The sequence below is a fragment of the Anabrus simplex genome, chromosome 11 (assembly GCF_040414725.1).
Source record: "Anabrus simplex isolate iqAnaSimp1 chromosome 11, ASM4041472v1, whole genome shotgun sequence".
NCBI lineage: Eukaryota > Metazoa > Arthropoda > Insecta > Orthoptera > Tettigoniidae > Anabrus > Anabrus simplex.
The window spans coordinates 128976440-129000524 of record NC_090275.1 but is presented as its reverse complement, the minus strand read 5'-3'; the positions used below and the strand labels follow the sequence as shown (position 1 = coordinate 129000524).

The 24085-nt window shown below is 40.7% G+C and overlaps 1 protein-coding gene across 2 annotated transcripts in view; it reads right to left on the bottom strand.

Moving 5' to 3' along the window:
* shtd (shattered) overlaps positions 1–24085 on the bottom strand; it is a 786765-nt gene that overhangs the window by 281885 nt on the left and 480795 nt on the right. For both annotated transcript variants that reach the window (XM_067155551.2, XM_068229717.1), the window contains exon 18: positions 15655–15974. In XM_067155551.2, the coding sequence (XP_067011652.2) occupies positions 15655–15974 (320 nt within the window). The remainder of the gene's footprint in view (positions 1–15654; positions 15975–24085) is intronic.

The following is a 24085-nucleotide window of genomic DNA, read 5'->3' as shown; positions in this document are numbered from 1 at the left end:
CAACACATGACACACTTTCACCTCAGACTGAAAGAGAAACAGTGTTCCTATACGCAGTACATGGACAGTGTCTCGCAATGGCACAGTGAAGCAGTGTGTCAACACACGACACACTTTCACCTCAGACTGCACGAGAAACAGTGTTCCTATACGCAGTACATGGACAGTGTCTCGCAATGGCACAGTGAAGCAGTGTGTCAACACACGACACACTTTCACCTCAGACTGAAAGAGAAACAGTGTTCCTATACGCAGTACATGGACAGTGTCTCACAATGACACAGTGAAGCAGTGTGTCAACACACGACACACTTCTGCCTCAGACTGAAAGAGATACAGTGTTCCTATACGCAGTACATGGACAGTGTCTCGTGATGGCACAGTGAAGCAGTGTGTCAACACATGACACACTTTCACCTCAGACTGAAAGAGAAACAGTGTTCCTATACGCAGTACATGGACAGTGTCTCGTGATGGCACAGTGAAGCAGTGTGTCAACACACGACACACTTCTGCCTCAGACTGAAAGAGATACAGTGTTCCTATACGCAGTACATGGACAGTGTCTCACAATGACACAGTGAAGCAGTGTGTCAACACACGACACACTTCTGCCTCAGACTGAAAGAGATACAGTGTTCCTATACGCAGTACATGGACAGTGTCTCGTGATGGCACAGTGAAGCAGTGTGTCAACACATGACACACTTTCACCTCAGACTGAAAGAGAAACAGTGTTCCTATACGCAGTACATGGACAGTGTCTCGTGATGGCACAGTGAAGCAGTGTGTCAACACACGACACACTTCTGCCTCAGACTGAAAGAGATACAGTGTTCCTATACGCAGTACATGGACAGTGTCTCACAATGACACAGTGAAGCAGTGTGTCAACACACGACACACTTCTGCCTCAGACTGAAAGAGAAACAGTGTTCCTATACGCAGTACATGGACAGTGTCTCGTGATGGCACAGTGAAGCAGTGTGTCAACACATGACACACTTCTGCCTCAGACTGAAAGAGATACAGTGTTCCTATACGCAGTACATGGACAGTGTCTCACAATGACACAGTGAAGCAGTGTGTCAACACATGACACACTTTCACCTCAGACTGAAAGAGAAACAGTGTTCCTATACGCAGTACATGGACAGTGTCTCGTGATGGCACAGTGAAGCAGTGTGTCAACACACGACACACTTCTGCCTCAGACTGAAAGAGAAACAGTGTTCGTATACGCAGTACATGGACAGTGTCTCGTGATGGCACAGTGAAGCAGTGTGTCAACACACGACACACTTCTGCCTCAGACTGAAAGAGAAACAGTGTTTCTATACGCAGTACATGGACAATGTCTCCTGATAGCACAGTGAAGCAGTGTGTTGACACACGACCCACCTCAGCCTCAGACTGAAAGAGAAACAGTGTTCGTATACGCAGTACATGGACAGTGTCTCACAATGGCACAGTGAAGCAGTGTGTCAACACACGACACACCTCAGCCTCAGACTGCATGAGATACAGTGTTCCTATACACAGTACCTGGACAGTGTCTCACAATGGCACAGTAAAGCAGTGTGTCAACACACGACACACTTCTGCCTCAGACTGAAAGAGAAACAGTGTTCCTATACGCAGTACATGGACAGTGTCTCGTGATGGCACAGTGAAGCAGTGTGTCAACACACGACACACTTCTGCCTCAGACTGAAAGAGAAACAGTGTTCCTATACGCAGTACATGGACAGTGTCTCGTGATGGCACAGTGAAGCAGTGTGTCAACACACGACACACTTCTGCCTCAGACTGAAAGAGATACAGTGTTCCTATACGCAGTACATGGACAGTGTCTCGCAATGGCACAGTAAAGCAGTGTGTTGACACACGACCCACCTCAGCCTCAGACTGAAAGAGAAACAGTGTTCCTATACGCAGTACATGGACAATGTCTCGCAATGGCACAGTGAAGCAGTGTGTCAACACACGACACACTTTCACCTCAGACTGCACGAGAAACAGTGTTCCTATACGCAGTACATGGACAGTGTCTCGCAATGGCACAGTGAAGCAGTGTGTCAACACACGACACACTTTCACCTCAGACTGAAAGAGAAACAGTGTTCCTATACGCAGTACATGGACAGTGTCTCGCAATGGCACAGTAAAGCAGTGTGTCAACACACGACACACTTCTGCCTCAGACTGAAAGAGAAACAGTGTTCGTATACGCAGTACATGGACAATGTCTCGCAATGGCACAGTAAAGCAGTGTGTCAACACACGACACACTTCTGCCTCAGACTGAAAGAGAAACAGTGTTCCTATACGCAGTACATGGACAGTGTCTCGTGATGGCACAGTGAAGCAGTGTGTCAACACACGACACACTTCTGCCTCAGACTGAAAGAGAAACAGTGTTCGTATACGCAGTACATGGACAATGTCTCGCAATGGCACAGTAAAGCAGTGTGTCAACACACGACACACTTCTGCCTCAGACTGAAAGAGAAACAGTGTTCCTATACGCAGTACATGGACAATGTCTCGCAATGACACAGTGAAGCAGTGTGTCAACACATGACACACTTTCACCTCAGACTGCACGAGAAACAGTGTTCCTATACGCAGTACATGGACAATGTCTCGCAATGGCACAGTAAAGCAGTGTGTCAACACACGACACACTTCTGCCTCAGACTGCACGAGAAACAGTGTTCCTATACGCAGTACATGGACAGTGTCTCGCAATGGCACAGTAAAGCAGTGTGTCAACACACGACACACTTCTGCCTCAGACTGAAAGAGAAACAGTGTTCCTATACGCAGTACATGGACAATGTCTCGCAATGGCACAGTAAAGCAGTGTGTCAACACACGACACACTTCTGCCTCAGACTGAAAGAGAAACAGTGTTCCTATACGCAGTACATGGACAGTGTCTCGTGATGGCACAGTGAAGCAGTGTGTCAACACACGACACACTTCTGCCTCAGACTGAAAGAGAAACAGTGTTTCTATACGCAGTACATGGACAGTGTCTCGCAATGACACAGTAAAGCAGTGTGTCAACACATGACACACTTCTGCCTCAGACTGAAAGAGAAACAGTGTTCCTATACGCAGTACATGGACAATGTCTCCTGATAGCACAGTGAAGCAGTGTGTTGACACACGACCCACCTCAGCCTCAGACTGAAAGAGATACAGTGTTCCTATACGCAGTACATGGACAGTGTCTCGCAATGGCACAGTAAAGCAGTGTGTCAACACACGACACACTTCTGCCTCAGACTGAAAGAGAAACAGTGTTCCTATACGCAGTACATGGACAGTGTCTCGCAATGGCACAGTGAAGCAGTCTGTCAACACATGACACACTTTCACCTCAGACTGCACGAGATACAGTGTTCCTATACGCAGTACATGGACAGTGTCTCGCAATGACACAGTGAAGCAGTGTGTCAACACACGACACACTTTCACCTCAGACTGAAAGAGAAACAGTGTTCCTATACGCAGTACATGGACAGTGTCTCACAATGACACAGTGAAGCAGTGTGTCAACACACGACACACTTCAGCCTCAGACTGAAAGAGAAACAGTGTTTCTATACGCAGTACATGGACAGTGTCTCGCAATGGCACAGTAAAGCAGTGTGTCAACACACGACCCACCTCAGCCTCAGACTGAAAGAGAAACAGTGTTCCTATACGCAGTACATGGACAGTGTCTCGCAATGGCACAGTAAAGCAGTGTGTTGACACACGACCCACCTCAGCCTCAGACTGAAAGAGAAACAGTGTTCCTATACGCAGTACATGGACAGTGTCTCGCAATGACACAGTAAAGCAGTGTGTTGACACACGACACACTTTCACCTCAGACTGAAAGAGAAACAGTGTTCCTATACGCAGTACATGGACAGTGTCTCGCAATGGCACAGTGAAGCAGTGTGTCAACACACGACACACTTTCACCTCAGACTGAAAGAGAAACAGTGTTCCTATACGCAGTACATGGACAGTGTCTCGCAATGACACAGTGAAGCAGTGTGTCAACACACGACACACTTTCACCTCAGACTGCACAAGAAACAGTGTTCCTATACGCAGTACATGGACAGTGTCTCGCAATGGCACAGTGAAGCAGTGTGTCAACACACGACACACTTTCACCTCAGACTGAAAGAGAAACAGTGTTCCTATACGCAGTACATGGACAGTGTCTCGTGATGGCACAGTCAAGCAGTGTGTCAACACATGACACACTTTCACCTCAGACTGAAAGAGAAACAGTGTTTCTATACGCAGTACATGGACAGTGTCTCGCAATGGCACAGTCAAGCAGTGTGTCAACACACGACACACTTCTGCCTCAGACTGAAAGAGAAACAGTGTTCGTATACGCAGTACATGGACAGTGTCTCGCAATGGCACAGTGAAGCAGTGTGTCAACACACGACACACTTCCACTTCAGACTGCACGAGAAACAGTGTTCGTATACGCAGTACATGGACAGTGTCTCGCAATGGCACAGTGAAGCAGTGTGTCAACACACGACACACTTTCACCTCAGACTGAAAGAGAAACAGTGTTCGTATACGCAGTACATGGACAGTGTCTCGCAATGGCACAGTGAAGCAGTGTGTCAACACACGACACACTTCTGCCTCAGACTGAAAGAGAAACAGTGTTCCTATACGCAGTACATGGACAGTGTCTCGTGACGGCACAGTGAAGCAGTGTGTCAACACATGACACACTTTCACCTCAGACTGAAAGAGAAACAGTGTTTCTATACGCAGTACATGGACAGTGTCTCGCAATGGCACAGTCAAGCAGTGTGTCAACACACGACACACTTCTGCCTCAGACTGAAAGAGAAACAGTGTTCGTATACGCAGTACATGGACAGTGTCTCGCAATGGCACAGTGAAGCAGTGTGTCAACACACGACACACTTCCACTTCAGACTGCACGAGAAACAGTGTTCGTATACGCAGTACATGGACAGTGTCTCGCAATGGCACAGTGAAGCAGTGTGTCAACACACGACACACTTTCACCTCAGACTGAAAGAGAAACAGTGTTCGTATACGCAGTACATGGACAGTGTCTCGCAATGGCACAGTGAAGCAGTGTGTCAACACACGACACACTTCCACTTCAGACTGCACGAGAAACAGTGTTCGTATACGCAGTACATGGACAGTGTCTCGCAATGGCACAGTGAAGCAGTGTGTCAACACACGACACACTTCTGCCTCAGACTGAAAGAGAAACAGTGTTCCTACACGCAGTACTGGACAATGTCTCGTGATGGCACAGTGAAGCAGTGTGTCAACACACGACACACTTCCCCTTCAGACTGCAAGAGAAACAGTGTTCCTATACGCAGTACATGGACAGTGTCTCGCAATGGCACAGTAAGATATTAGAATCATTCCGTATTGACGGTTTTCACTTTACAATGGCGAAAAATGAAAGTATCCTCCAAATCAATACATCATATATTCCGTCATTAGACGGAGTAAACAAGATCAGACATGTTTCGGCTCGTTTGAGCCATCTTCAGTGAAAAAAATTAGGGGGGTTGGAATAATTTACATAATATGAGTTGAAAAAATGCTAAAAAACATAATGAAAGCGCAAATGAAAAAACAAACAAAAGAGAGCCTATACGGAAACAAAATTAGCACAAATATACAATATTTACATCAATATGCAGAGCAAAAAACAACTTATTGTGACAAAATTCAGTGAAACAGGTGTTAATTTGAAATAATAATAGATACTAAAAACTGCGTTAACCTAAGAAACAAGGGAATGAGAAAACAAATGATGTAGATGGAAATGAATGATAGTAGCACATGGTGAGGTTGTGGACCTCATAGTTTACAAACTATTGGTTTATAAAAATCACAAAACAGTTTGAAATCGCTGTCAAAATCATCTTAGTGGAAATCCATCACATCAAACTGGTCAGGAGGAGAGCGGGAGCAAACATTTTGAGAGAAACCAAGCCTGAATTAACCTGCAGGCGAAAAGCCTGTGATAAGGAGAAAAAACACCATGAAATTTAAGGCTTTCGAAATAGCAGCATTCTCAATATCTTCTCAATATAGCGGTCCCTTTCTTCATTATTGTTTCATAATGTTGGCTGGTGTTTTGCCTTATTATAGAGGGGTCGGAAGAGCCGCATATAGAAATATGAGAAGCTGTGTTAGGTGGAAGATAGATGCATAGTAAATTGTAGTAATCTAGTGGAAACCGTCAATGAAGTTCTAATCTGTAATGGAAAAAAATGAGGTTGTATGAGAAACATGGGTTGATAAGTAAAAAGTGTGGAATGGTTGTGAAGAATGCTTAAACTTACAGTGTGCAGTAGGTGGTGTCCTCTCTAGTGGCCTGGCTTTCTCAAAGTAACGGTCTCGTTCGCGTGATCGAGTCTATTGTTGGTTCGGCTGTGTTTGCTAGGATGGAAGGAGTGGAGGGGGAAGGGGAGGTGCAGGGCTGGTTTGAGGAAGGGAGGGGTGTTGAGTTGGAGAGATGGAGGTGGGTTTGTTTGGCAAATATAAGGAATGAATGTTTCAAGAGGATGTTAGTTTACTCACTGACTTCTAAAGCTCAAATGGCGTGGCCTTCTCAAAGTGACGGTCTCGGTCGCGTGATCGAGTCTATTGTTGGTTGGCTGTATTTGCTAGGTTGGAAGGAGCGGAGGGGGAGGGGGTTGGTGTTGGGAGAAGGGGGGGGGGGGGAGTGGTGGTGAGTCGGGGAGATGGAGGTGGGGTTTGTTTGTGTTATGGAAATTCTGACAAATGTATGGGATGAATGTTTCAAGTAGAATGTTCTTTTTCTCGCTGACTTCATTTAAATTGTGAGTGGGGTTCATAAACTGATCTAAATCGATGTGGATGCTCTCGAGAATGTTGAGCAAGGTGCCTTTTTGCTCATAATGCAAGATCTTCAGGTCTTTATCTATCGAAGTGTATTTGTGGCAGGATGCTTTATGGTGTTCGCTCATAGCTGAAAAACGATTATATTTGAGAGCGTTGCGATGTTCGGCGTATCTTATGACAAAATTGCGGCCTGTTTGACCTATGTAGCTGGAATTACAGGATTGGCACTTTAATTTGTAAACTCCGGAGTTCAAATATTTGTTGTTGATGTTGCTATTGTTCTTGTTGACAGTGTGTGGATTGAAAATGAGTTTGGAGTTGGTGTGGGAGGTTCTGTAAGCTATTTTGATGCTGTGTTTCTTGAAAATGTTAGAAATTTGGTAAATGCTACTATTATTGAAAGTGAATGTGGAAAATTTTTCTTTTGGAGCGGAATCTTTAACTAGGGTAGTCTTGGGTCTGCTTTTGTATCTATTGATGATTCTGCTGATGAAGGTTCTATTGAAACCATTGTGTTCTGCAATGCTGTAGATGGTATTAATTTCTTTTTTGTAATTCTTGCGAGATAAAGGGATAGTTAATGCTCTGAGGACCATGCTATTGTAAGCTGCTTTTTTATGTATGTCTGGGTGTACAGAGGCCTGATGGATGGTATTGATGGTGTGGGTGGGTTTCCTGTATATATTGAAGGATAAAGTGTTGTTGCTGTTGCGCCTAATGGTTAAGTCCAGGTAATTAAGGGCTTTATTGTTTTCTGACTCTATGGTGAATTTTATATGTGGGTCAATAGAGTTGAGAAATCCAAGTACTGTGTTGCTGTTAGTAACGTGGGAGTCTAAAATAACAAAGGTGTCATCTACAAAGCGTGTCCAGTGTTGAATGCCATTGATCTTGCCAATGATGTGAGAATGTTCTAAATGATCAATGTAGATGTCTGCAAGGATTCCTGAAGCTGGTGACCCCATGGGAAGACCTATCTGTTGGTAAATGACATTGTTGAAAGTGAAGAAATTGTTGTTCAAAGTAAATTCAAGAATTCGAATAAATTCATCTATTTCGCCTATACTTAAATTGCTGAATTTGGAGAGATTGTTTTTGATCAATTGTACGGTGCTGTTAACGGGAACATTAGCGTACATGTTAGTAATATCAAAAGAATGAAGAGTGTGGTGTTTGGATAAATTAAAGTGTCTGATCTTATTGCAGAATTCTAAGGAGTTATTTACTGATGTGTTGGCTTGAAAACGATAGTGTGACTTGAGGAATTTGTGAATGAAACGAGATACTTCATAGGTCGGACTGTTTCTGAAATTGATAATGGGTCTTATGGGGATGTCTGTTTTATGGATCTTGGGTAGCGCTTTGGCTGTGGGAAGTTTCGGATTCATGATAATCATTTTGGATTTTTCAAGGTCATTAAACAGAAATGAAATGTTCTTGATGATGGTTTTTAGGTCTCTTTGTATTTTATTAGTTGGATCTTTTTTAGAGGTTATGAAGTTGTTGTCTGCAAAAAACGTGTGTGCTTTATTAACATAGTCACTTTTGTCCATGATTACGGTAGCATTTCCTTTGTCGGCTTTTGTTATAATTAAGTCGTTTTGTTTCACTTTTTTCTTAAGTTTGTTTACTTTAGCTACGTGCACTGTGTTGGGTTTAATGGTTTGTTGTTGATTGAGGATGGAAGATAGCTTGTGTTTGACTTCATATCGGACCTCTTCTTGTATATTTATTGGTAATTTATTAATGGCCAATTCAGATTCAGCTATGGTGGAAATTAAATTATCACGGTTAGAAGGATTACCCCAATTATGTTTAGGTCCCTTGCTGAGCACATCAAGATCATCGGCATCAAGAATGATTTTACTTAAGTTTACTACAGGTTGGTGAAAATCATTAGGCCTTGTGTTATTTGAGTTGTTATGTTTGCTAAGCATTGTTTTTGTTTTTGAGAGAGCATTCCATTTCTTGTCAAGTGTGTTTTGTTTCTTTAACAAAGTGAGGTTAAGTTTGTTGGAGACGTGTAATTGATAGGACGTCCATTCGAGGGGGCAAAGGAGAGTGGAAACTTCTAAATGAGTTTCATATAGTTTGTGGTTCAGGAGAGATTTCTTTTTATGGAGAAATTTGATTTCCTCTTTAATCCAGATTTTATCGGTTTTAAGTTGAGTCGCGCGAGTTTTTGCTGTATTTCTGTGAGTTTTCTTGGTAAACTTTAGAAAGTTGGGGGTTACGTCATTAATCAAGCATTTTTTCAAAAAACGTAAGTCTTGCCCTAATTTGGCGACATGACACACCTCTGCCTCAGACTGCACGAGAAAGAGTGTTTGTATGTGCAGTACCTGGACAATGCCTTGAGATGGCACATTGAAGCAGTGTCGCACACGACACACTTCAGCCTCAGACTGCATAAGAAGCAGTGTTCGTATGCACAATACCTTGACAATGTCTCGCAATTTCACAGTGAAGCAGTGTGTAAACACATGACACACCTCTGCCTCAGATTGCATGAGAAATGGTGTTCCTATACGCAGTACCAGGACTGTGTCTCCAATTTCACAGTGAAGCAGTGTGTAAACACACGACATACTTCCGCCTCAGACTGCATGAGAAAGAGTGTTCCTACACGCAGTACGTGGACAATGTCTCGTGATGGCACAGTGAAGCAGTGTGTTGACATACGACACACTTCTGCCTCAGACTGCAAGAGAAACAGTGTTCGTATGCACAGTACCTCGACAGTGTCTCCTGATGTTAAAAATTAAAGAACTGAAAAGGAGGTTCAACCTATTCAATACTTAAAAGAAGGAAATGCAGTAATCACATTCCTATTTAAATGGGACCGGTTTCGACCTTAGTCCGGTCATCATCAGCCGTAAAAAGAAGTACAATGTTTATGAATATTGGAGGTCAGTTTCACACTTTGATAGGCACAAAGACACGACACCACATTCTGTCATACACAAAGTCAGAACAATATCAACTAATATACGAAGATCAAAAATAACTAGAAGTCGCAGACGAATAAATTTGTAGTAGAAAGCCGCCAGCTCCTGGTGATCACCAGTGTTCCTACACGCAGTACCTGGACAGTATTTTGCGAGTGTGTGGTATAACATGAACCACAGTTCATAGCCAAGTTCAGTTCACTGAATTAACTGTTCAACGTTCTGATAATGATAAAATACAGGGTTCATGATTTAAAATAAATATATATATTTGGGCTTTCGTCCCTATCAGCCATACAGCCAGTGAAACTATTTCAAATTTACAAGTCGCACAATATATATATGCATATGACGGACACATTAAAGAATTTTAATACTGTATTTAATGAGCAAATGTACAAAATGCAGTATGATAAATTGATAATGTATAGTATAATAGTATAAATCAAATCAAATCAAATCAAATCAAATCAAATCAAATCAAATCAAATCAAATCAAATCAAATCAAATCAAATCAAATCAAATCAAATCAAATCAAATCAAATTCTCTTTATTTGCAAATGAGGTGTCTACCTTGGTGGCAAATGGTACACTAAAATATATTATTGTCAAGCACTGAATATTAAATTAACAAGAGAAGAAAATTTTCCTATAATACAATATTATACAATTTACGCTAACAATTTTTTCTATTAAACACACAGCTCATCCTTAATAAATTTATATTGTTTACAAAATTCTACTTATAATATCTCATATACTTACAAACATAGTCAACTCATATACAGTATGTGGAATTACTTCAAATAATACTATGCAACTGGTATAAGATTAAAATTTACATTGCATTTATTTATTTATTTATTTATTTATTTATTTATTTTTTTACCCATTTTGGAACCTAAGTAGCATAACGACCTGCTGTGTCTTAACCAGAGCCCCCTTTTGCCACCACTTTTCAGAGTTCCTGAAGGGCCTTCTCAGCTACCGTAGCGGTCCCAGGACCCTCGAAGTCCCCACTGTACTTCACCCCTACAGGCAGTCCCCTACTTTGGCTGTCCAAACTCCTTAGACCAGGGGATGGAATTAATTTATTCACACACATTTTTTATTTACAATAACCTGCACTGGTCGAATGCCCTCTAACACTTCATATTTTCTCTATTGCTGTTTATTCTCTTCTTGAATATCGTACAGATTTTAGAAAAGGATCAAACACTACCCCTGGTAAACTGTTCCACTCCTTCACACCCTTCCCAATGAATGAAAATTTACCCCAATCGCTTCTGCTAAAATTCCTTCTAATTTTATATTTGTGGTCAGTCCTGCCGATATAATTATTTTCCAACTGAAGCCTCTCACGGATATCTCCCCATGCTTCTTCTCCTGTATAGGCTCTATATAATCCTATAAGTCTAGTTTTCTCCCTTCTCTTACTTAAAGTTTCCCAACCAAGTTCCTTTAACATTTCTGATACACTACTCATTCTCCTGAAATCCCCTGTTACAAATCTTGCTGCTTTCCTCTGCACACTATCTATTTCTTTTATTAGGTATTCTTGGTGAGGATCCCAAACACTGTTTGCATATTCCAATAATGGACGAACCATACTCAAGTAACTTTTTTCTTTTAATTCTTTGTTGCATCCTTTAAGTAGCCTCATTATGACATGTAACAATCTGTATGCTTTCCCAACAATGTCATCAACATGACCCTTCCAGTGCAAATTACTTTCAAATCTTACACTTAAGTATTTGCACTTGCCATCTTTTGGGATAACTACCTCATCCAAAGTATATTCAAATTCAGTTTTAAAGCTCCTGTTTGTAAAAGTTGTAACAGTTGATTTGCCTCCATTAACCTTCATATTATTTTCTTCAACCCATTGTTGGATAATTTCAAGGTCCCTTTGTAATTCTGAACAATCCTCAATGTTATTTATTTCCCTATAAACAATTATGTCATCTGCATACAATCTTATTTTTGATGTTATAATGTTCCCTAAATCATTTGTGTATATTAAGAAAAGTAATGGACCGATTATACTACCCTGTGCAATTCCCTTCCAAACTTTCTCTTCCTGAGATACATTATTTCCTACTTTGGCTTTCTGAACCCTTGAATTTAGAAATGTTTTTATCCAACGTGTAACCCTTACGTCCAATCCTATTCCCTCCAATATCTTTAATAATATTCCATGTTCCACTCTATCAAAGGCTTTAGAAAGATCTATGGCTATGCAATCTAACTGACCTCCTGAATTCAATTGATCTGATATGTCCTGCTGAAATCCCACCAGTTGTGCCTCACAAGAAAATTTCTTTCTAAATCCATACTGGCTCCTCATGAACCAATTTTTATCATCACATATCCCTCTGATGTACTTTGATATTAAACTCTCCAGTATTTTACAAACTATACTGGTCAGGCTGATTGGTCTGTAGTTCTCTGGTTTCCTTTTATCACCCTTACCTTTATAAATTGGTATTATTATAGATTCCTTCCATTCCTCTGGTATTACATTATTATTTATGACATAGTCAAAGAGAAATTTTTAAATAAGGCACTATGTACCACACCATTGTCTTTAATACCTCCCCAGTAATTTGATCACTTCCTGCTGCCTTTCCTTGCTGAAGCAGTTGAATTTCTCTGAGAATATCTTCATTTGTGAATGAGAAGCTTCTTGTTTCCCTCTGTCTCTCCCTCTCTATCTTCTGTTTCGGTTTCCAACTCCTGACAATCATCTACTGAATCTCCGAATTCCCTACTAAATAGGTTTGCTTTCTCAGTATCTGTTAAATAGTGTTCATCATTATCATTTCCCATTATCCAGCTGTAGCCGGAACAATAGCAAGAGTGTACTCATCAGGAGGATTCATTACCTAGGAGAATAAAGGACTTTGCCATGTACGGTAGGCTAAGCAGAAGGAGACAGAGGCGATTCTGATTACTTAGATTTAATGATTTAACAAGAGGTGTATGAATCTCTAGCCTTCTCAGTTCTCCTTTATGGTGCAGTTTTATGTGGACCATACTACAATGGGATTGTGCACGGAGAGAAAGTTTCAAGATGCAGTGTTGAAAGAAAATTCTGAGGATACCTGGGAAAGCTCATCGAAGGATAAGGCTGATTCTGAACCAAATTCAGATGAACGCTTGTCTGTTGTGCACGGTGTCTCAGTGGATCATACCGAGTGCCTCACACGAGGATCGATGTGGTGAATGGATTCTTGAAGAGTTCTCTCCGAGAAACCACGCTGAAGGCTTTTGACAGAGAAGAATAGCAGAGTGTGTTTCATCAGCTACATGGCTGAATTATCGTGAGTCACAACGCCTCAGCGATGAGGCAAAATGGGAGGTGTGAGAGCTAGTTGCAAAGAAGAGGGCAGTAGAGTCTTGTAGACTAAAGCTGAATGGCATAACAGTCTATAATAAAGATCTATGAATATATTTTTGAACAGTTCAGTATATACATACTTACATTTCATAGCAAACAAACTGATCTTAGTAGTATATAAATCTTGTCAGATGCAAGAGAAAATGACCTGGCCACAATACTGCCAGGATATATAAACCATTAATCACTTAATCAAATCTATGTTCTTCTTTAATAATGCATGGCATCATCTGCGACAAATCTTCTTATTTCCCTGGCAATGATTCATTGCTTGCAGAATAGATTTCTTCCAGTTCTTTCAGCAACGGCTTTGATGGCTGATGATGTCCTTATTTCCTGTCACAAACCACTTCCAGCCCGAACACTGATACAGGAAATCACATACTGTTCAATGAATCCATGTACAAATGTACTTGTTGTTTACAGCAGACACAGCAGGTTAAAAATCTTCTCTGGAATTTTGTTACATTTCTATAATGCAATCACAGCAATTCACTAACAATTCCATGTGGGCTGTGGGACAACTGATCTTCTACTCCTTCCTCTCCAGGAATTCTGATTACAATGTGGTTCCTCTCCACATTCTTCGATCTTTCCACCACTCCTCCTCCAACACTGTGTCCCACTCTAGGTTTCGTTCTCTAATAGTGCGTTCGATTGTATCCTTCCATATCAATCATGGTCGTCCACGGTCTGTCCTTCCTTGCATTTGCATCACCTTTTTTGTCATTCTGTCATCACCCATTCGCTTTATGTGCCCAAACCATCTTAGTCGGCTTTTCTCTAATTCTATCATTCATTTTCTCCACTCCAATTTCTTCCCGGATTTTCTCATTACTTATTTTGTCTCTTCTACTCTTCTGTGTCATACTCCTCAAGAACTTCATTTCGGCTGCCTGTATTCGACTCTCATCCTTCTTTGTCATTGGCCAAGTTTCTGCTTCATAAGTTGTTATGTGTACGTAATACATCTTGTACATAGTTTCCTTTGCTTCCATTGGCACATCTTTGTTCCGTAACATGTTTCTTACACTATGATAGAAACAGCTTCCAGCTTGAATCCTCTTACTAATCTCAGCATCCAGGCGAGCATTCACCATTAATTCACTCCCCAGGTATTTGAACATCTCCACTACTTCCAGGGGCTTGTCTGCAAGTCTGATCTGACCTTTCCCTTCTTTCTCTCTCCTTGTCATAACAAGAATTTTACTCTTTTCTACACTTATTTTCAATCCACATTCTTCGATCATCCTATTCACCACATCTAACTGTTCTTGAACCTTCATGTCCTCTTCTCCCCAAATCACAATATCATCTGCAAATAACAACATGTGCATTTCTCTTCCTCCATATGTCGCTTTTGCTGTTCTCATGATGTCATCCATTACTATTGTAAACAGGATTGGCTATAGAACACTTCCCTGTCTCAGCACACTAGTGATTTTGAACCAACATGTCCTGCCAACTTGTGTTTGTTTAAAACTACAACATTCCTTGTACATTGCCATGTTCATTTTTATTAATCCCTGTCCAATTCTTTTTTGCACCAGATTGTCCCAAACTTTAGTCTTGGGGACACTGTCATATGCCTTTTCAATGTCAATGAATATCATCACCATATCATTCCCATACTCTTTGCTTTTCCATTAGCTGTCTCATAATGAAAATGGGCTCTATTGTTGACCTTCCACTTCTGAAACCAAACTGATTTTCCAGTATCTGATTTTCAAACCTCAACCTTATCCTACTTACCAGAAACCTCTCCATTATCTTAGTAAAATGGAATTTTCTTATCGCCTTTCTTGAAAATTGGGATAAGTATTCCTTTTTGCCAATCCTCAGGGACCTCCTTATTCTCCCAGACACTCCTGAGAACTCGATATGTCCACTGCAGGCCAACAGGTCCAGCTGCCTTTATCATCTCCACTGAAATTTCATCTATTCCACCAGTTTTTCCATTCTTCATCTTTCTTACTGCCATTTCAATTTCATTCATTGTAATTTCTTTATCCATTTCTTCATCAACTAATTGTCTTTCCTGGTGGTCTGGTGAATGACTGTCATTAGTTCTCATGTTCAGCAACTTCTGAAAATACTTTCTCCATTTTTTTTTTATTTCTTCTGTTTTTGTTAATATTATGCTGTTACATCATGAATAGTTACATGAGCTGTAAAAGTCTAAATGATAGCATTAGTTTTGACTTAATGGCAAGTTGTTCAAGAATCTAGTAACAGACTACTCCTTTCACTGACATCTCTAAACTATACTCTCTGTTAGTTTTATTAGATCTAGAAGCTGTTTAATGGGACCAAACTTGTTTCATGATTGCCAAAAATGTATGTGTCACTGTTCAGTTAAATTAAAATCCAACTGTACATTTTGGATAGAAAATAAACAGTACCTCTGTTTCACTGGTCTCCATGCCATCCTCCTCGTCGTTCTCGTGTATTCTGGAGGGAGCGGGACCCTTCCTGCCATCTCCGGTTCCAGTGGTTGATATCGGTAAGAAGCTGGTGTTTGGTAAGTTAACTGTTGACTTGGGACCGTTAGGCGCGCGAGCGGGGAGGGTCTTGCACAGTGCAGCCAGATCGTGCCGCATCACTAGCCGGTACGCCATCTCTGGCCAGTCCGAAGGAGGGTTGTTCCTGCACTGGTATATAGCGCCACTCAGCAGCAGGGCAATTGCTGCAGGGAGAGTCTGCAAATCTTGACGGACTATACCTACCAACATAAGTATACAGCATTAGACAGGGAAAGTCTACAAGTACTTGAAGCCAATATTTACAACTCACGGAATGCTGTAAACTGGACACCAAATTAGTATTAAACAGGTATGGAATATTGGTGATAGGAATAAGTGAGCCTGTATATAATTATTACATTGAAGCACAAGGAAGAGGAAAGCATGGATTCATAGGTGAAACATGCACAGAGCCACTGGACAGTCCATGGCTGCAGGGGATCCTCTTTCCTATAGGAACCATCTGAGAACTACCGACAACAGGGAACAAAGATACATTAAGCTGGGTTACACGACTGATGGTAAGGTAAGCCTGAGGTGAGATAACTTCCTGCTTCTTGCACTCTACATGCCACGAAATGTCATCTTTGTATGAATTCCATTGGCTTGTTTCTGAAAACGACACAGTGTGCTCAAGTGAACAAACAGTAGGAACGTGGAATGTTAAATTGACTGTCCTTTCCTGTTTGGAACTCTCTAAACTTTCCCTCACACGTCGATTCCACATTAAATTTCGCCCAGTTACGTAGCATTCATATTGGGAAACAGAGAGAGAGAGAGACATACAATGGACACAGAATGGACTAATGGAGGTGAAATAAAAGTAAAACCAAAAACTACTCATGGTTCAAGGTGTGGGTTACCGTAGTCACGTCCAAGTTCGTGAACCATGGGCAACGGCTGAATGGCCTAGTAAGTGGTACTGAGAGTCGGGACACCAGTTGCTATGGAATGGGAGTGGGCATCTCAGACATATTCTGAGTCGTGGCCCTCCTTGTGCTCAGGCGGCTAACACTATACAATTCACCGGTGGTCCATAACCCATTAGAGGAGAGATCCTCACTTGGACTATGTGCAAGTAGGGTAGCATCCTGCTTCATGAATTTACCGAGCTCAGAACATTTTAAGCAAGCCTCGGACCTATGGGAGTAACGGAGTTCCACTCCCATTTGACAGGCGAGGGACTGCTTGGAAACAACTTGGCGAACGAAATGGAATTCGATGCGGAGCTATCAATATTATTGGGGCTTATGGAACAAAGAAAGTAGAACTAGCTGAGTCAGCAAAGAGGATGCATCTGGATGTCCTAGGAGCAAGTGATATTCGGAAAGGGGAGATAACGAGGAAGAGATAGGAGATTATAAAGTGGACTTGACGGGTGTTAGAAAGGGAAGGGCAGAGTCTGGGGTAGAGCTCTTTATCAGGAATACCACTGCACGCAACATAGTTTCTGTTAGGCACATAAATGAGCGAATGCTGTGGGTAGATTTGTCAGTTGCAGGAATTAGAACTAGAATTGTGTTCGTGTATTCACCATGTGAGAGTGCAGATGAGGATGAAGTTGACAAGTCTTATGAAGCATTGAGTGTTATCGCAGTCAGGGTCAACAGCAATGATAGAATAGTGCTAATGAGCGATTTCAATACAAGAGTTGGGAATAGAACTGAAGGATACGAAAGGGTGATTGGTAAATGTGGGGAAGATATGCAAGCTAATGGGAATGGGAAGCGTTTGCTGGACTTCTGTGCTAGTATGGGTTTAGCAGTTACGAGTACATTCTTCAAGCATAAGCCTATTCACAGCTACACATGGGAGGTTAGGGGTACCAGATCCATAATAGACTATATCTTAACCGACTTCGAATTCAGGAAATCTGTTAGGAAAGTACGAGTTTTCCAGGGATTTTTCGATGATACAGACCACTATCTGATTTGTAGTGAACTAAGTATCTCTAGGCCTAGGGTAGAGAAAGTGAAATCTGTCTGCAAACGAATAAGTGTAGAAAATCTCCAGAACGAGGAAATTAGACAGAAGTACATGGATATGATTAGTGAGAAGTTTCAAACAGTAGACAGTAAGCAGGTTCAGGATATAGAAAGTGAATGGGTGCCATACAGGGATGCTGTAGTAGAAACAGTAAGGGAATGCCTAGGAACAACTGTGTGTAAAGATGGGAAAAGGTGAACATCTTGGTGGAATAATGAAGTGAGAGCAGCCTGTAAACGTAAAAAGAAGGCGTATCAGAAATGGCTCCACACAAGGGCCAAGGCAGACGTAGATGAAAGAAACTGAACGAAACAAACAGTTGTTGAATCCAAAAAGAACTTTTGGGAAGATTTTGGTAACAACCTGGAAAGGCTAGGTCAAGCAGCAGGAAAACCTTTCTGGACAGTAATAAAGAATCTTAGGAAGGGAGGGAAAAAGGAAATGAACAGTGTTTTGTGTAATTCAGGTGAACTCATAATAGATCCCAGGGAATCACTGGAGAGGTGGAGGGAATATTTTGAACATCTTCTCAATGTAAAAGGAAATCATCATGGTGGTGTTGCGAACAGCCAAGCTCATGGGGCGGAGGAAAATGAGATTGGTGAAATTATGCTTGAGGAAGTGGAAAGGATGGTAAATAAACTCCGTTGTCATAAAGCAGCAGGAAAAGATGAAATTAGACCTGAAATGGTGAAATATAGTGGGAAGGAAGGGATGAAATGGCTTCATACAGTAGTAAGATTAGCATGGAGTGTTGGTAAGGTACCTTCAGATTGGACAAAAGCAGTAATTGCACCTATCTATAAGCAAGGGAACAGGAAGGATTGTAACAACTATCTCACTGATTAGTATACCAGGCAAAGTATTCACTGGCAACTTGGAAGGGAGGGTGCGATCAGTCGTTGAGAGGAAGTTGGATGAAAACCAGTGTGGTTTCAGACCACAGATTGGCTGTCAGGATCAGATTTTCAGTATGCGCCAGGTAATTGAAAAATGCCACGAGAGGAATAGGCAGTTGTGTTTATGTTTCGCAGATCTAGAGAAAGGATATGACAGGGTATCGAGGGAAAAGATGTTTGCTATACTGGGGGACTATGGAATTAAATGTAGATTATTAAAATCAATCAAAGGCTTTTATGTTGACAACTGGGCTTCAGCGAGAATTGATGGTAGAATGAGCTCTTGGTTCACGGTACTTACAGGTGTTAGACAAGGCTGTAATCTTTCACCTCTGCTGTTCGTAGTTTACATGGATCATCTGCTGAAAGGTATAAAATGGCAAGGAGGGATTCAGTTAGGTGGAAATGTAGTAAGCAGTCTGGCCTATGCTAACGACTTGGTCTTAATGGCAGACTGTGCCGAAAGCCTGCAGTCTAATATCTTGGAACTTGAAAATAGGTGCAATGAGTATGGTATGAAAATTAGCCTCTCGAAGACTAAATTGATATCAGTAGGTAAGAAATTAAACAGAATTGAATGTCAGATTGGTGATACAAAGCTAGAACAGGTCGATAATTTCAATTATTTAGGGTGTGTGTTCTCCCAGGATGGTAATATAGTAAGTGAGATTGAATCAATTTGTCGTAAAGCTAATGCAGTGAGCTTGCAGTTGCGATCAACAGTATTCTGTAAGAAGGAAGTCAGCTCCCAGACGAAACTATCTTTACATCGGTCTGTTTTCAGATCAACTATGCGTTATGGGAGCGAAAGCTGGGTGGACTCAGGATATCTTATTCATAAGTTAGAAGTAACAGACATGAAAGTAGCAAGTATGATAGCTGGTACAAACAGGTGGGACAATGGCAGGAGGGTACTCAGAATGAGGAGATAAAGGCTAATTTAGGAATGAACTCTATGGATGAAGCTGTACGCATAAACCGGCTTCGGTGGTGGGGTCCTGTGAGGCGAATGGAGGAGGATAGGTTACCTAGGAGAATAATGGACTCTGTTATGGAGGTTAAGAGAAGTAGAGGTAGACCAAGACGACGATGGTTAGATTCAGTTTTTAATGATTTAAAGGTAAGAGGCATAGAGCTAAATGAGGCAACAACACTAGTTGCAAATTGAGGATTGTGGCGAGGTTTAGTAAATTCACAGAGGCTTGCAGACTGAATGGTGAAAGGCATAACAGTCTATAATGATAATGTATGTATGTATGTATGTATGTATTATGACCTTTCAATGACGTGTAATCATATGTCAAGGAGTCACTGAAAGTCATAAGTTAAACAGATGCATGTGGACAGCATGGAAGTAATGTAAATTGTCGACGTTTGCTAATTCATGTGTTCATAATATATGAAAGCCGATACAACTCACAGATCTATGGTAGATCTTGTGGATGGAAATCGGAAGATCAAGCTCAGAACCCCGTGGTATACAGCAGACCGAATAAAGAACAGTTCAGTTACAAGCAGATATCAATAAATAATTACATCAACAGCTGAGAGGAAGAAAGGTCAGACATTATATTTAGTCCAGAAGACGTCAAAGGAGGCCATGGAATAACTTGGAATCATACACGGTTGACCATCTAGTAGGCGTACGGTGTGACGTATCACATGTTCAGAAGAATAAACAATCGTAGCGTGCGTTCCTTTGTGAATCTCTGTGGATAAGGAGTGATTGCGGTGACGAGTTCCTCAAATGTCAAAATCATATGTAATGAAGTTAATATAGTGGCTCTGTGGTTCATGGAAAGCAACCTTATTATTATTATTGTAAAAATAATGAAGATAGAATTTTCTGACAATACTTGCATGACGAAACCAGTTAGGAAGCAAATAGTGAGCATAGCTCTGGTACATGCATAAAAACTGAGAGAATTTGCTAAGACCGAAGGGCTAAATAGCATTAAATAAGCTTAATAAGCGTCATATAGCACTGATTTATGTAAGCGAGTATCAACTCATGAAAGTGGGATTATAAATTTGTGTGAACTCTTTTTAATTGAGGAGGAAATGTGTGCTTAAACTGGCAGGGTCCGAGCTCTGCTGAAATAGACGAGATGGCATGAACGAATGACCTGACCACCGCTACCCACATGATGGAATGAAGATTGGATCTTCTAATGATGAGTAGACGTACATTTGTCCTTTGTGCTTTACTTGTAGTTGCTTATGGTAGATGTAGATATTAATATCACACAGGTGATGTAAAGGGAATAACTTGAATAACCTAACGTGTTAATGGTGTTAATTTAATGTTGTATTGTCCGACCACGCATATGTTAGAATTTTGCTCTCCGTCTGTAAATATTGGGGTTAGGCGCAATCTTTCCTGCGTTGTTCCTGTATCAAAGGAATAATTGTGAAGCAAATGTGTGATCTTGAGTGTTACAGGTAAGTTTTTCAGTATATCCATGTGTGAAATATAATCGGTGTGGCGATCCTTTAATGTAAGTAATTCCGCGGAGTGTTGTGATGTGTTCATTCAATCGAACTGTCATGTTCGTATGTATAATAGTGAAGTTCTTCAATTGCTTTTGCTTGTTTATTTAGGAAAGGATTTTTTTTTTAATGCGGTGTGTATTGTGATGGCATAAGGTGCATGTAGGGTCATCTGAAGTTATAATTTGGTGCGACATAATTAGTGAATGATTTATTGAATTGTGTATTGCATTGGTAAGTTGATTCTTTGAGATGATCAATATGATAGGATGGTGTTACTGAACGGTATATCCGCCACGTATTTTGAGTGTTAGATAAATGAGCATGTATTTAATGCTGATTGAATGCATTTCGAAGAGATTTCTGTTGAGCATATGAACTGTCACGATTTCAGTTCTGATATAACATAAGTAGTGGAATAGTTAAGCGAACATGTAAGTAGGATCTTCGACAAGTTACTCGAACGGTAGTTAGAATTTTTGAGATCACTGTCACCTGTAAGTGTGTGTTAATACTTGTAGCATTGCTTGAGGTAGCAATTTCATGCAGTAGCATTATTTTCAGCATGATGGAGAGGTGCAGACGCGGCGCAGACCTTCTGGCATTAGGTCATTTAATATGTCAGTAGTTAGTGCTTAATTTTCAGATGCAGCTATGCGGAGCCTTTGGATGGATGATGGCATGCGGTCACCCAATTATGGGACGATGATATTATTGTTATTTATTTGAGTCGGTTTTATGTTTATTGAAAGACCGTTAGGAAATTCAAGTTATTGTTAGTTAGCTAGGTGTTTACAAAATGAAACAAATAGAAATAGGTAGAGCAGGGAGGACAAGGTACGGCTAACAAGTGAGATATAATGAATGAACAAACAAGTTAAGAGGAAATGAAGACTTAATTTACTGATTTTCCAATGTGTTTAATAATTATTTAAATGAAGTATCAAGGAGAGTTATGAGTGATGATAATGTTTGAATTTTATGGTGGATAATTTTCAAGAAGGACTTGATTTCTAACAGAGCATGATAGGGAGTGCATAAGAATATCTTTCAAATATGTTTGCTTATTCAGTTTGTTTTAATTATATTCAGTTAGTATTGTTTTATTAAAGTTATTGTCCTTCCAGTTTCTTATTGCGATTTTTTTTATTTCCTGCCTAATTTAAGTGAGAATCTAGTATATTGAAATAAGATGTAGGATCATTATCTGATTAATTACTGAGAGGATGTGACTGCTTTCTCATCGAAGGGCCATGCCCTAGAGTGGAGTCTGTGCAAACCACTGAATTCTAGCTGAGCATATTAAGAAGTTTACTATTATTTTCGAACCACGTGCGTCCACGAACGGTCACAATATGTAACTATTCAATAACTTCATGTCCGGTGTTGATCACCCATGCAACTGAAAACTGTATGGTGATACACAGGTACACTGGGGCTAAACACTGGTTATTTTACGAGTGAGTTTCCATCATTTTATTTAGTTACTTCAATTGGAAGCAGAATTTTATGTTTTGCAGACTTTGTCGAACATGTACTTCAAGATTGTTTAGCTATTACTACTGAATTAGGGGCAATTTCGGAAAAAAACCAGTAGAAGTAGTGCAATCGCTACCGAGCGACACAATCTGCACGGAGGTGCTGCATACACAGGGCTGTGTGCAGGGTGAAGGGGGTGTAAGAATATAGATAGGGTGTTTATTTTAATAATATAAATGGGCTAAGTAAAATATAAAATGCACAAAAGTTCAAAAGAGTGTGATGGCACACAGTGTCCAGTGGTAGTCAATGGAGATGCTGATGATGCAACAGGTGAGGGATATGACACATGCCAACCAACATCTCTCACGAAATGCTCCAATTACAATGATCTTCATCATCCTCATCCACATCTGGGTTTCCTTCCAGCTTCAGGTAGGACAGAGTGACCAGATTACATGTTTGACTGCCATCGATTATTACGCCCATTTCTTAACACAAAGCACAGACTTCATTTATTTACGGAAAACAAGTAATAATTATCATTAAAAATGAAAACACCCCAATTCCAGTAATAAAATGTTTCCCTTTGTTTCAATAAATACAACTCAAATATTTATAATGAACAATGAGCATCATCGGCGACCAAAGTCTAGGCTGGTCACCCTAAGGTAGGATCTTTGTGATGTCCTGATGTAGGAAGTACAGAATAATGGAAAGTCTAGATAAACCCTGCTGGACTATTTCTACATGTAAGTCCAAGTCCAAACTGACAAGATATTCAGAAAAGAAGAAAAATGTATCTATGTTTTAAAATTTCTATTATTTAAATTGTGAATCACTAACTGCAAATATATAAAAGTACAACTGTTATTTTCATAGTAAATAAGGACTGAAATTTGGACTTGGAGGGGTTTCGTTGCAACATAATGGCAACTGTCAATTTAAGATTCTGTGATTTTGTAGATAACGAAGTTGCCAGTTTAATCAAGAAATTCTTGCTTCTTTATTTTTTTTGCTATTTGCTTTACGTCGCACCGACACAGATATGTCTTATGGCGACGATGGGACAGGAAAGGCCTAGGAATTGCAAGGAAGAGACCGCGGCCTTAATTAAGGTACAGCCCCGACATTTGCCTGGTGCGAAAATGGGAAACCACGGAAAACCATCTTTAGGGCTGCCGACAGTGGGGCTCGAACCCACTATCTCCCGATCACTGCATACTCGCCGCACCTAAGCAACTACAGCTATCGAGCTCGGTCTTTCTTATTTTAACACATTGATGACGGGCTCCAGATTACTGCAGCTTTGTTTGCTGCTTGTGCTATCTGCTGGCTACATTTTGATCTACTTGCAAGCATGTTGTAGAGTAATGGCATCTTAGATGTTAGTGCCGATATATTTTTCCTCTTGTATGCTCTTTGTAGTGATGAAAACTCCATATACACATGGGTGT